The 14,373-nt window shown below is 38.5% G+C and overlaps 2 protein-coding genes across 3 annotated transcripts; both read left to right on the plus strand.

The window, feature by feature from the left end:
- The first annotated feature begins 646 nt into the window (after positions 1 to 646).
- LOC105333407 (formin-E) lies at positions 647 to 8,150 on the plus strand. Of its 2 annotated transcripts, none has more exons than XM_011436374.4 (2): positions 647 to 2,315; positions 7,494 to 8,150. In XM_011436374.4, the coding sequence occupies exons 1-2, from the start codon at positions 1,170 to 1,172 to the stop codon at positions 7,713 to 7,715; spliced, it is 1,368 nt and encodes a 455-aa protein (XP_011434676.3). In that variant the 5' UTR covers positions 647 to 1,169; the 3' UTR covers positions 7,716 to 8,150. The 2 variants fall into 2 exon arrangements, with proteins under 2 accessions (XP_011434676.3, XP_065926945.1); XM_066070873.1 differs by lacking the exon at positions 647 to 2,315 and adding an exon at positions 3,948 to 6,139.
- A 513-nt stretch (positions 8,151 to 8,663) lies between these two features.
- On the plus strand, positions 8,664 to 12,620 carry LOC105333402 (titin). Its single transcript, XM_011436355.4, has 2 exons — positions 8,664 to 10,451; positions 11,324 to 12,620. Exons 1-2 carry the CDS (start codon positions 9,243 to 9,245, stop codon positions 11,534 to 11,536), a joined length of 1,422 nt encoding a protein of 473 aa, XP_011434657.3. The 5' UTR covers positions 8,664 to 9,242; the 3' UTR covers positions 11,537 to 12,620.
- The last annotated feature ends 1,753 nt before the right edge of the window (positions 12,621 to 14,373 follow it).

Raw genomic sequence — 14,373 nt, forward strand, 5'->3', positions numbered from 1 at the left:
GATTCATTCCAGATAGATTGCAATCTTTGCAAGAATGTGTTAAGCTTAGCGTTTTTTAGAGACAGTTGGTATGGGTACAACACTTTTAAAATATAGGATTTCTTTTCTTTTTTGACTGCATTAATCACATCATATCATCAGTTTTTCAAAGGTATTGTATAAAGAATAATGACCCTTAAAATGATATTTTATGAAGTATCAGCATCGTTTGTAACATATACAAAAATAGTCATGCATCTGTAGAATACCCGTATTCCTTTTTTTAATGTATTCATGTAAAAAAAAACGTTTTTTTTTATTTTTTAAAAGATCGTTGCACGGAATTGAAAAATGGTGTGACTAACAAATATGATTTCGTCTTATCTATATATATTTTAAAATCGTATAAAAAACAACATAATTATATAACTGCATATGTATTGTACTTTCGTTTTCAAGTCTATGAACTAAATCAGTATAGTTATGTCACCAATGATATTAATGCATGTTTTTAAAAAAAAAAACCGAACGAATCGATCTAAATGGTTCTCATACAGACTTCACACACAGAACAAAATCCGCGACACCAAACTATTCTGAAAGATATTTTAACGATCTAATTTTCACGTTCTCTTTTTAAACATAGCCTTTTAATAGAAAACAGAAAGATCGTTACTAGAATTTTTTTTCGCCGTGTTTGCGAAGCCGCACTTAGAATTGGTTCCCCGCCGAGAAACACAATACCCTGTTTCTAATACCTGCAGTATTGGGTCAATATAGGACGGTATGCAGGGTATAGTTTCATGCAGTCCCCGACTGTGCTGGAAACTTTGATCAACAAGAGACATTTAAACAATGGAATTTAAACTTAAGTTAAATTAAAGTTACTGTTTTTTCTCTAACGTGAAGGAATCATTAGTTCAATAAGCCGCTTATTTCGCTAAGTTACCAGAACACAAGAAGTTTGCATTCGATCGGTCGACCCGAATTGAAGCCCGCACAAAGACCGCGGAAACACTCTTTTGGCAGTGGTTAATGTGCAGTAGATGGCTCTACTCAAGCCGAAAGAGAATGAATGAAATGGTTGGCATCTGCTCATGTTTATATGTACTGTGAAGTTAAATTGAATGGAGTTTTATATTTGATATCCAATTAGGAAAAATTGTGAACTTCTCAATTTTTAATTAAACATGTCCGATCGGCGAAGTTCTAGAAGCCCGGGAGAGATTGTGTATTCGTATTCCCAGGGAACACTCATCAGATCTCGGGACATGGAGACCGATTCACATCGCCGGAGACGTCATGATCAACCAAGAGAGAAGAAGGAGAGAGTAATCATCTTGCGTCAAAATGGACGATCAGTGTACAGGAATTCACCGGAACCGGAAATAATCAGAGAACGTCGGGTTGTGAGATCCGTATCCAATCCCACATACGTGTCAGGTCCGACAGGGTACGTTGTTCGTCGGGCAACCAAGTCGTCAAAAAGTTCATATTCATCCAGAACCGGAACTGGAAGTACTACACTGACAAGCACCGGATCATCCGGTAGCTACACAGATACTTCTGAGACTTGTAGCACGTGTTCGGTTACTGATAGTACAACGTCCTATGACAGCAGGCCTGTCCGTCGCCGCACAGTGCAACGGCGATTTCCGTCGAATGAGATAGAAGGGTATGCTGCAAGACAGTTCCGGTCCCAAAGACCCGGATCCTGGAGAATTATTCAACAGAGAGAGCCTGGATCGATTGTCGAAAGAGAGAGGGGTGAAGAACCAGTCTATACAGAAGTACGCAGAGTAACAGAGACTGTACGTAGAGCACAAAACCCACAGGCCAGCAACAAGGAAGATGACGGGTCGGCAACTGATTCAGAAACTGAGGACACATACACAGATGAAACAGCATCTCAGAAAAGTGTCATTGAAAAAGGATTTCAAGACCGTATGGATGAATACAGATCGCAAAAGTATCGCAACGTAGCGACCCAAATGATCACCCACTATGTGCCACAAGAAGAAGAACCAAAGGAGGAGATCATCACCCATAATGTAAATACACAAACAGAGGAACAGGAAAGAAAGCGTCCCCCAAAACTCCCGAAAGATAGATACAAAACGGCCATTATCATACCGGAGACCCCGCAAAAGGCATACCATACGGACGATGAGATCGAAGTTGTTGTGAAGAAAGACCCGGGCCTAATAGAGGAGATAGTGAGGAAACCGGAACCTCCCCCGATACTGGTTCAAGAGATCGATCTCCGGCCTCCTCCCCCGGAGCCCGTCCCCGACAAGAAATTCGGACCAAAGAGGAAATATATCCCTCCGCCTCCGGTAAGTTTGCATTTGTTTTATTCTTTTCTAGATAACTGTTACATTTATTTGTCTTGTGGGGTGAGATAGATCTGACGGAAAGAAAAACAGAAGAGAGAAAGATAGACGAAGAGAATGAGAGATAAATATGGAGAGTGCGGAAGAGAGGGACAGAAATATAGAGATAGAGAGAACGAAGCAGAAAATTTGTGAAGTAGAGAAAGAGAGAGATGCCACGAACGTTTGCTTTAAAATACTGCTCTTACTTTTAGTAAAGAAATAGCTTGTTCCAAAGAAAGCGTTCATTCTTCCTACCAATCTAGGATTATATCCATACAATTGAGTTTTAATTCGCCTGTCTGACCTGCCACACAATGGATGCTTTATGGTATCTGTTTGCGATCTCAAAATGTTTATTCGTTGATTTAAATCCCTTATAAAAAATGAACACCTAAACCCGGACAATAAAAGGGATGAATTGAATCAATGGTTGATCTAAGGTATACTTAATATGTTGAATTTATTTTAAGAGATCCATTATAGCAGTTTAGAATTGTACACGGTCAGACGCACACACATATACACACAAACAAACAAATCACTACACACTTCTCAATTAAAAACCGCCATAGTGACATAATTGGAGTACACAGTTTAATAGAACACAACAAATCATTATTTTTCCTGCGTTTTTATTGCCCGTGTACATGTATAATATTTACTAAACTCAAAATTACATAATTATTATTTTTAAAATAGCTTTAAATTACCTAAATAAATTGATTAAAAGCAGCAGAGGCACACATTAAGTTAAACTGGACAGGAATTTGTTTGCACCAAATATACCTGGGTGCAGACTTGTGTAAGTCACTAATAACCAAGAAAGATAACGCATGCATGTACATGCATTTTACTTCCGTGTGTTGTCGCATTTTGTAAATCTTACTTTTCTTGTAGCGTTATTGCCAATACACCTTTAATGTTTAAATGTAGGTATTCGGTTTCATTTAATTACACGCAAGGCTGTACTCAATATAGACATCTTGATTAAAATCTTCTGAAATATTCCTTTAAATCATTTTGATTTAGCGATACAAACATAGTTTGCTTTAAAATATTGATTTTTGTCAACGCAGAGTAGGTTTGGGTTCTATCTGATATGCTAATGTGAGTGCCTTACATCTTCATTGTCATTGCACGTGCAAAATTAAAGTTGGACCATTCCTTCTTTTATGTAAACTGCATGAAAGTTTTTTTTGGATATTGTTGGAAAACGCTTTGATCATATAATTATATATTTTGAATCTGTCTTTAAGTGAGAGATGCCTTCGCCCAAGTCATAACCTTGGCAACAACAAAGATTTTTTTTTTTCAAAACCTATTAAATATAGTTTATAGTGGACCTACATATGTAACGAAATACATACTCAGAGCATTGACCAACTTCTATTTAAATTACGTATATCCCCATATTTCCATAATTCTTTATATCACTTTTTTCAATTCTCTCTCTCTCTCTCTCTCTCTCTCTCTCTCTCTCTCTCTCTCTCTCTCTCTCTCTCTCTCAGCGACACCTGTGTATCTGTGTATAGCTCTGAAACATTGACGACAGGTTGAATATCGATCTGTTGTTGTAAAGACACATAAAACAAACCTGTCTTCAACAGAATACACTTAAATCAATGTAAAACAAATTCCGATCTGAGATCATATCCGTTCTCCGGTGTTGTACACACCTTGTAGATCTCAATAGCTGTTAAATTGACACAATATTTCCTTTTTGAACGTCTGATAGCTACGATTGAATCGTTCTCTTGTCTGGGGACTATATAGGTCGTAAAAATCCAAGCAGTTTTTGAGAACATGCATTGACGAAGTGTGAACTCTTATTATGCGCGTCTGCCTTGGCAACATCTAAGGACCGTGCTAAACGGAAGCTTAAAGTGAAGCATTTGAATCGTAAATGTTTGTGTATTGGATACCGTTTCCAATAATTTCTCTGTGGAATATTCAGCGAATTGAAACTGCGTAATAAAATCGAAACCTGTTGTATTCATATGACCACGAGGCAGGCATACGTGATGATGTGGATGATTTGTAAGAAAGAATCTAGTGGACTCGATGTGTTAGAAACATGCTGTGGACTCTGAGTTATATTTAAACCAAAGTGATCCATGGTACACATGTATTTTATATCACCATCAGGGACTTTAGTAGAAACTGAATGAGATAGTACAGTGAGTATGTCTGGTGACGACTATCATTCCGATGATTCCTCGGGATTTTCCGTGGGAGAACATATTCAACGCCGGGCGGACAGAGAGAGGTACATGTATCATGGATCCGCTGGACCAGGATCACGTGACGTCGGAACTCAGATGAAGACCCACTATATTCTCGACCCTCAACAATATTTTGCGAGAGTTCGGGATGTTGGGACACAGACGAGAGAAAATGCCAACCACGTGATCTATAACCCCAGGATTTTGTCAAATTCATATTCCGAGGCCAAACAGCTGAAGAAACAGGATAAAGAATACTCGTTCGTATACGATCGTGATAAGGAGGAGTTATATAGAGTAAGGATAAGGTTAAAACCTCGTGATGGCGGTAGAGAATATGACTCTGGTTCTATAAGATCGTCTAATTCTGTAGAAGATTCAAAGTTTTCTCATAGTATCGACGAGTTATTCGATGATTCAGGATACACGCGTACCGTTGGGACGCAGATGAGCACAAAGTACATAGTTCAGGAATCTAGACCAAAAGCTATTGTAAGGGATGTAGGAATACAAACTAAACTGGCGAATAAATACGCGCCAAACCAAAATGAGATGGACCAGATGAGGCGTAGTCGACTGCCATTGTCTAAAAATGTTGTATGCTCACTTCCGAAAACATGGCGGAACGGTTCGGAAATGTCTGCCTCTGATACGGGTTACATGTCTGATTTCAATCGCGCGTGCAAAGTCTCTTCTGCTCCCGCTCGTTCAGAGAGACTTTATGAGACACTCAGACAAAGTAGGTCTGCACATTATGATAGAAGTGATTCTTATAGGGGCTTTGACAGAAAGAATAAAGGGTCGTTTAGAGGGAGTAACAAACGTGATGCTTATTTAGTCAACAGCAAAGGGTCAAAATTATTTAGAAATGTTACTATGGAGAAAGAAAAACTTGAAGAGCAAGCTTTGATTCCACACAGTGATTCCAACAGAAGACGTAGGGGTTCTGTGTCAGAACGCAGTGTTTCCACCCAATACTCGGTATCGAATGGAAGAAGCCGATCAAAAAGAAACTCGAAGAATCGAGAGGAAAGTTTCGAACTTTCAAATTTTGAATACTTGGGAGAGCACTCATCGGTTCGGTTAAAGAGCGAGATTTCGTCCACGAGCACACAGACGGTAACAGATCTCAGAGGTCCAAAGGTGTTTCGAAATCCTGCCAGGATTGTTGACAGTGAACAGCTGTCAACTGACTGTCAGCCGCTGACAGTGGGAACTAGCGTGACGCATCATGTCAGTGACAGTGAATCGGGTATTGAGATTTTGTGTGATCCGCCCATGCTTGCTCAAGAAAAAGGTAATATGTATACTAGAGACTTTACACCTACCCCCGTGGAAATGGTTCAAAGCAGTCGCCATCCCTACCGACCGAAAGAAAGTCCCAGACGTGAAGTTTCGACAACAGCAACAACAGTCAGCACCGATGAACGGTCCCCGAGTAGACCGGATGCTGATATAAAGGATGATCGGTCTCATTCTGTGGAGATCGGTTCAGAGCCAGATGTGATGCTGGCAGAGTTCGTAGAAAAGCCCGTCAAAAAGCCACGTGTTCGGAAAGTGAAGGTATTCAAATGCATGCGGAAGGTTTAATTATTTATAAAGTCAACGACCCTGCCGTGATATAAGTTCAAGTATTGAAATTAGTATCCAACATTCATTTCATTTCTCTTTCATATTATTGACGTTACAAAAAATTACAAATACATATGTTGGTAACCTTGCTATATTCGTCACCCATTGGTTGGCTTCCATTATGTTTCTAAATGACGACTTGTTAATTATAAGTTTTTGGGAACAGGTTTAGTATTTGCTTAAATATTTCATCAACTAAGACATCGTACCTCTGTTTTACGTCTTTAATATTTACCTAGGACATGTTTAAAGACTATTTAACCCCTCATCCCGAAAGGCCAAAAGGCTGAAGTCAAAAAACGAAAATGATATATTTTAATCATCTTTTGAAATTGTTGTTCTTAGTTTGTTTGCCTGATTACTTTTTTATTTTAAAATAACAAGGTAAATTTATTTTTTTTAACTTGTTGTTACACAAGTACATGTACACATGCATGTAATTTGAGCTTAATTTTCTTTATTATTTTTTTTTTCATTTTTAAAGTGTGGAATACTAAGTAGTCAAAATGGATGAATTAATGCTTTGTCAATATTTGAAAGTCAAAAATTGAGTTACATGCGGGTTACAGCTAGAGGATAGAATTCTGTGTTTTGTTAACAAAGCTCGAGTCTTGTTATTGTTCACAAAACAGTTGTATTGGTTTATTAACATGCATGAAAAATAATTGATATCCTTTTTTATCAGATGATGCTCAAACCAGTCATTTAGTAAACATTTGATGTTACATTGCATCTTTAGGGGATACATTCCTTACATGCGCGTCTTGTATGAATTTATAAATTTGTATACATACAGGTACTGCATGTTTTACGAAATATTGAACTCTTTTAAATTGCTTCAAGAGGCGCAACCCTGTCTGTCTTATTCAGGTTTATATCGCCAATATTTAAACTCCACAAACATAATTGTGTCGCTCACCTTGAAGAAGGTTTTTGATGCCTTTATACAATTGAAGATATATAGAAGCACATGCATGTAACCTTATTGTCCGTTCCTAATGGCAAACTATAATTGGACAGTTTATGTATAATATAGATTAAGTTCAGTCAGTGGCAGAGAGAGAGAGAGAGAGTGAGAGAGAGAGAAGAAAGAAAAAGAGAAAGAAAGAAGAGAGAAAGAAGAGAGGGGGAGAGAGAAAAAAGAGAAAGAAAGAAGAGAGGGAGAGAGAGTATATCTTTTATGTACCACTGATATAATATTATATTTTTTATCAACATACAAATCTGTTTATCAACTATAAATCTTTTTTTTAGTAATTTTTAACAGTAGATATTCTCCTTTCAGCCCCCGCCTCCTCCAGACGTTGCCATTCGCGTGGGCGGAGGGTGGATGAAGGAAGAGCATCACAGAATACAACACCGTCCCTTACACCGGAAGTTGCAGCCGACGTCCGATCGGATTCCATTTATCCGTTCTCAGTTCCGATATGCTCGGTCCAAAACCCCTGTGGTTAGCAGAGAGCGCAAACACACGGATAAAATCCGATATGCATCTTTTATACCATAATTGAACAAGCTTATAATGTGATGCTATTCCTGTGGAAAATCTGTGATATGTTACAATTGTCGTTATTCAGTTCAGTTGCTTTTCATTTATATTTTGTGATAACTGTATATTTATATTTTAAAGCTTTTGGTTTAGTGTAATGCGTGCATACAGTGTATGGGATAGTCATTCAATATAAAAAAAAATATCCAAGACGTATTTAATTGAATATTGACTTGATTTCGAGGGTAAAAAAGTCAATATTATATATATTAAATATTATCATAAAATAATCATATTGCTTATTTATAAGTTTCTGGGGTGCATGTACGCCTTTTGTATGAAGTACTTTGTTAATATTTACATAGAGATATATTATTAGTAATAAAAAAAAAATAAAGCAAATTGTACTTCAATATGTTTATAATATCAATATAATTGTGTAATTATAATGAATTACAATTGTTAGTTTTTTTCAAGAAAGTTAAAACACAATTGTATAGAGGAATGTATGGCATGCATGACTCAAATAAGACATCTTGACAATTACTTTAATGTTATAATAACAATTGAACACAAGGGATATGCATTTTATGCAGGTATGATAGTACGCGTGTGCAATTTATTTACATATACACAATGTGTATGTGCATACCATTTTAGCATGCAGTTTTTATTCTGCTATAGATAAATATGAAACTTTGTAACAACTATAATTAAACGCGCAATTTTTCATATCAACTATAGTTATGCATTAATTTAGGCAATGCAATTTAATCATAGTTCATGAATAAGTATTAATGATGAAAATAAAAATTAATTGAAATTTCGCATTTTAAGGATTTGTAAATACACGTAAGATCACTTTTCCGTAAGACCCCAAGCAATTAAGTTAATAATGAAGTATTTATTGAATATGCTTCGCGTCACTCAGGTGAAAATTACAGGTGTAAGTTTCATTCACCGCAAGCATCGAACTCAGCGTGTCACGTGTCAACTGTCTCTTCCCGTAGTCAAGGAAACATCAATATATACTAGTAATCAAATATGGCGACATGATACTTGTTTACCTTCGCTAATTTACCCACACTCGTTCGCTGTGGATTTTGTAATATGGTAAATATACATGTAGGTGTATTCGCAGACATCTTGGAAATGTAAATCTTCGGAAAAACTGGTTCGACTCGTTTTAGAGTAATTATTATTTTTGGATTTAAAGTCCTGGTGTGTTTGTCTACTTATGCTTTAGTGCTCTATAGGTAAGAATTGGAGGTTTTATTTTACGGAGTTTTAAACTGCAAACAAAATTATTCCTCCACACAAAGCCGACCGGTAAACAAGCTAGCCGATCGTCATGGGTGATTCGCAATCACACAATCAAAATGGCGAAAGTGAAGTCTGTGACTTGTCGTAGATTTATGGAGTAGGTAATAGATCCTGGATTCCAATCGATGTGTACGTTGCTTGGATCGTGTGTGTAATTTTGTGTTAACATAATTTTCAATATATGATAAAAAGAGAGGAATATTTTTGATTGATTATACAAAAATGCCTGAACAACGAGTGGTCGTACGTCGGCCCGTCACAAAGAGAGCTCTTCCCCCGACACCCAGCGAGACGGAGACAGAAACGGATTCTGAGACAGTGACGTCATATTGCAGCACGTGCACGCAGACGACAGCAAGTACCAACATCATTGATGACCGGAATAGAGTGATACACAGGAGGGTGGTGAAGAACCCCCGGGTTTTACATGCTGTGATTGAGAAACCTCCTAGAAACAAAGTACGTGAGAGGGAGTATGTGAAGCCTATAGAAAATTCAATGGAAACTAAACAGTATCTCATTAAAAAGCACCTGACTGATTCGGCAAAGTTTCAGAATAACGGAACACAGTACTCAAACTACGAAAATGTTAATGTTGTCCGGAAGCCTGGACGACGGCCGGGATCGGCTTCTTCCGTGCGTGCTGTCAAAACAATCCGAACTGTGACGAATGCTCCCGAGGAAACGGTTCGACGACGAGTCATTGTGAAAAACAACGAGAATGTTGTTCAGAGGAATTTTGATGAAGGCCAGGTTGTGAGACGAGTGATACGGCGTGTGGAGCGGGAGGAACCACAGCGGGTAGTGGTGGTGCGTCGTCCGGTGGTGTCCGAGCGCGAGGGTCGAGTGGTGCGCCGCATCATCACCAGAAGTCGCCCAAGTTCCTATAATGGAAGAGATGGTGGCGAGCCTATTATAATCAGGCGGGAGAGACCCAGTTCGTACCACGCTGGTATGGCGAAAGAATATGAACAGATTCAGCAAGATGAAACTTCCGCCACTGAAGACGAGACGGAGAGAGTAGTCCGCGAATATCGTCTACAAAACAACGAAACGAGGGCGGTCAAGCAGCTAGAGGGAGACCGCTGGGTTGACGAGTACGATGTTCCCGACAAAGAGGTCCGCAATGTTGGTGTACAGATGACCACAAACTACGTGGTTCCAAAGCCGCCGGAAAAGGAAAGTCGCACCATTGGGACGCAGACCAAACAGAAAACACCTCGTGAACCTACGCCCCCACCACCCCGTGAACCTACGCCACCACCACCCCGCGTCCCGACCCCACCGCCCGCTAAACCAAAGAAGAAAAAGAAGAAGACAGTGGTAGCTCCCCCGCCACCGCCGCCACCGAGAATCAAGACTCCCGAGCCCGAACCTGAACCAGTCAAGGTCAAACCCAAGCTACCGCCACCACTGCCTGTTATATACAGGGTAAGACAGTTACACGTGCATGCAAAGTATGCTTCTGCATGGCATATTATAGTTTTAGCAAAACGATATACAACGTAATAGTCATAAAACAATTTATTGTCGTTAAAATTAAATTATGTCAGAGTGACAGATGTCGAAGGCTAAGATTGAGGCACGGAGGGATGTATGTTGATTAATAATGGACACGAACAGTTCTTAATATTATTTGAATATGCATGTACATGTAATAAATGTGCTTTAAATGCAAGTTTGCTCATTTAGATAAATAACATGATATATAAACTTTTTTTTCAAAATATGGGTCTAATATGCGTTTATTATTATGTATTTAATTCATTGACGGGGGTGTTTCATGTTAAGTTCAATAGCGAGACAAACAAACGACTTAAAGAACAATTGACGCTAAGTAAGGATTATGCCTCATTATTAGGGATTATTAGTCTGATTTAAGATAATTCTTACCGGAATTTCAATAGCATACCTGCATGTTTTAAATAATAAAATGAAGATTATGTTGTGTTTGTTGCTTGTGGAAATAATTGTTTACAAGTATACACACAAATTGATTTTCATTGATTCGCTGAAACATTTTTGGGTTTACCTGGTAACTGTATGTAATACAAAAAGTTACCAGGTATACCCTAAAAAATTGTACATGTTTATGTATTTGAATTTTTTCTTTACAATTACATTTCATTATAGACTAGCTGCAGGTCTGTAGCTCCCGGTCTGAACAATTTGGATGGACGACCTAGGACGTCCATTCCAGGTTGTTTTTTTTTCAAGACCGGGAGCTACATGTACAGACCTGCAGCTAATTATAGACGTGCATTTTGTATTGTATTACATCTCTATGTATGTATCATCTACAGAAGAAGGCCCGGCACCAGTACGTCAGAGTGGGAGGGGGCTGGATGAAGATCGACCATTACCGCAACCATCACGTGCCCCTGAAGATCTACGAACACAGGAGGGAGGCGGCTAACAACAAGTTCCTGTCCATCAAATACCGCTACACTAAGGACAAGAAGAAGACGCCTGTAGCCTGGGCTAAATACAGATCCAGGGTGGCTCACGAATCCTGAGTATTATCGATAAGATTGGCCTCCACCTCCGCCCTCGGGAAAATTGCAAAAAAAGAACGGCATAATGTATGAAGATCCTTACGGATGGTAGTTGATTATGTAGGAATGTAGGAAGAAAGTGGCATTTAAATAATTGTTTTGTTTCATTGTTGTATACTCTTTCTTGGAAGATTGACCTACATGTATATACAAATGTAGGTGGCATTGAGAATGGTTATATGACATTGAAATGGCCATGCTTACGCTCATCGTTGTGCATAAAATAGATAGGATCTCTCTAAATTCCACTTTAAGACGGCTTTCTTTTCATTCAGTCTATTTCTGTTTTAATTAGGTATACATTTGTGTTTTGGAAATTTGGCGATTAGAAAATACTTTTAATATAAAAAAGTACATAATCAATTAATTATACTTACACATTTTGAAAATGTCTTTTGATAGCTCATGTACAGTAGTTCTGAGATTAGCATACATCTTTTTTTGGGGGGGAGGGGGGGTATTTTTTTCTTCTTTTGTTTGTTCGTACAATGTTATTTCATTATGAATGTGTATCGTTATAGATCTATTTTGTGATAAAAGAGTAATATGACAATCAAACTGCAGTTAACATAGAATTTATTACATTATTGCACGTGTTGCACGTGAAAACTGAGACACGAGCGTGCAACTCGCTAATTCATGTCCTATAACGGTAATATGTTTTCATGCAAAAACAAAATGATATATCATTATTTAAAATGAGTTTATTTTTCATACTTCCAACATTTATCATGCACGCATTATAAGAATTGTTTAACGCTTACGAAATAACAGGTTTCTTTGAGGTAGATAGTAGACAATAGTTTATAATATAATTAAATAGTGTAGTATATGCGCCAAGTATTTTGAATCAAGTTCGTCTCTGTTTTGTAGAATTTATACATAAACTTCTAGTCAGGTTTAGTAGTGTATAGTTGTGATAACGTTACACGAGAATAGACAGTATGTATCAATTGAAGGAACGTGCCTGCATGTACATAAATGTTTACCAGTTGTGATATTTTCTAACTTACAATGTTTTATAATAAATAGTTGTTTTCTTTTTTGTTGATTTTTCTTTTTTAAGGGTTTATAAAACACGGGGAGAGAAGTCAAGCATTTTTATATTAAAAAAAAGTATATAAAGTCTGTACCGTCTACCTGCATAAACCAGCATAGCATAGGCGTGGGAACCGGGGGGGGGGGGGCTTAGCCCCCCCCCCCCCCCCCCACTTTTTTTGGCAAAGTTATACCTAACCATTATATAGAAACATAGCATGATAGAGGGTTCAGCCCCCCACTTTTTCTCGCAGGAAAGATTATTGTTCCTAAATACCTTGAAAGATTGAGAAGTTGGATTCAGAAGCATACTAGCCCCCCCCCCCCCCCCCCCCCCCCCCCCCACGGATTAGGAATTTCATGATTTTGGACAAAATATTTGGGTAAATTTTTTTTCTTTTGGAAGTATAGGTATACTCCCCCCCTCCCCCCACGGATTAGGATTTCCATGATATTGGGAATTACTCTTTTTTCAATATTTCTTAGGATTAGTCTAGCCCCTATAGTGGAGGATCCAGGATACTGATGCAGTTGTACTAGGTCTGCTGACAGGATCTGACTCTGTCTTTTGTGATGCCGAACGGATCGAACAATCTTTTGGTTGTGTAAAGAGGACCAGTGTATCCAGACCATGTATAGATCTAGATTCCCTGCCTGATTGGCCACCACTCTTACAACACTGGATCCAAAGTCAGTCAACTATTAAGGTTCCTATTCTCACCACAGGTGTTTGAGACAAGACCCCCTCTACCCCCACCCCCAGTTTTTAGTCCCCGGGGTCCGGGGTAGTTGACTCTCCCTTTGATGGAAATTCAATTTTCTATAATAATAATGAAATTTTAAGAAAGATTTTGTTGCAAGAAAAGCCCCCCCCCCCCCCCCCCCCGATGCTACGTGCCTGTGTTGTAAAGTCTTTATGACCATGCGTCTAAATTTCTTCCTCGCTCAAACAAGACACCTTTTATAATCCGTGACAGTATCCAAGCTCGGTGTTTATTTCTGTGATGACCCGTGGTTAATCATGCAATGAGCGGTCTGTAAAGAGGAGAGGACTCGGTACCTGGACCATTCATTATGTACTGACCATTTTTCAAACCAATGATGTTCGTTTTATCTGGTAGTCTTGTCCCATGATCCCCTGCTCACTGGTCCCCTGCTCTTCGATTGTTGTCCCCAATCGAAGAGCAGGGGATCATGGGACAAGACTGTTTATCTGGGTGTTACTAAAATGAATGTATTTCTCTACTTTTTGCAAACGTTGTCGGACATTTTAAAAATCACTAAATTGCACTTTTCAAATAAATTTAAAATCTGATTTTTTTTTGTGTAGATACCAGTAGCCTCAGAGAGAAAAAAAATATATCATATCGATGTGAAGACGATGAGCAGATGATAAAGACAATACATACTGGGGTATTGCATGCGCAAATCTGGAGGGGTGTAGAGTCTGAACCCTACGGCGAGAGAGAGAGAGAGAGAGAGAGAGAGAGAGAGAGAGAGAGAGAGAGAGAGAGAGAGAGAGAGAGAGAGAGAGAGAGAGAGAGATCAACTTCCCTTATACAATTTAACTTATTAAATGTAGTTACTCTGTAATTATTTCAATTAACTGTAGTTCTTATCGCACGTGTATATAAAAGAGTCTTGCATGTGGGAGTGCAAGTATTTACTCTGTTCGACTGTTTGATTTTTACCAAAAACAAGAAATCAATGCAGAAGCAAGCCTTTGACAAGTACTTGTAGATTGCTGTATTTACATGCAC

The sequence above is a fragment of the Magallana gigas genome, chromosome 9 (assembly GCF_963853765.1).
Source record: "Magallana gigas chromosome 9, xbMagGiga1.1, whole genome shotgun sequence".
NCBI classification, from domain to species: Eukaryota; Metazoa; Mollusca; class Bivalvia; order Ostreida; family Ostreidae; genus Magallana; species Magallana gigas.

Excerpts from the sequence above, each read along its gene's own strand:
- LOC105333407 (XM_066070873.1), top strand. The coding sequence starts at position 4,538 with ATGTCTGGTGACGACTATCATTCCGATGATTCCTCGGGATTTTCCGTG. Across the intron at positions 6,140-7,493 it reads CACGTGTTCGGAAAGTGAAG|CCCCCGCCTCCTCCAGACGT; the intron begins GTATTCAAATGC and ends TTCTCCTTTCAG.
- LOC105333402 (XM_011436355.4), top strand. The coding sequence starts at position 9,243 with ATGCCTGAACAACGAGTGGTCGTACGTCGGCCCGTCACAAAGAGAGCT. Across the intron at positions 10,452-11,323 it reads CACTGCCTGTTATATACAGG|AAGAAGGCCCGGCACCAGTA; the intron begins GTAAGACAGTTA and ends TATCATCTACAG.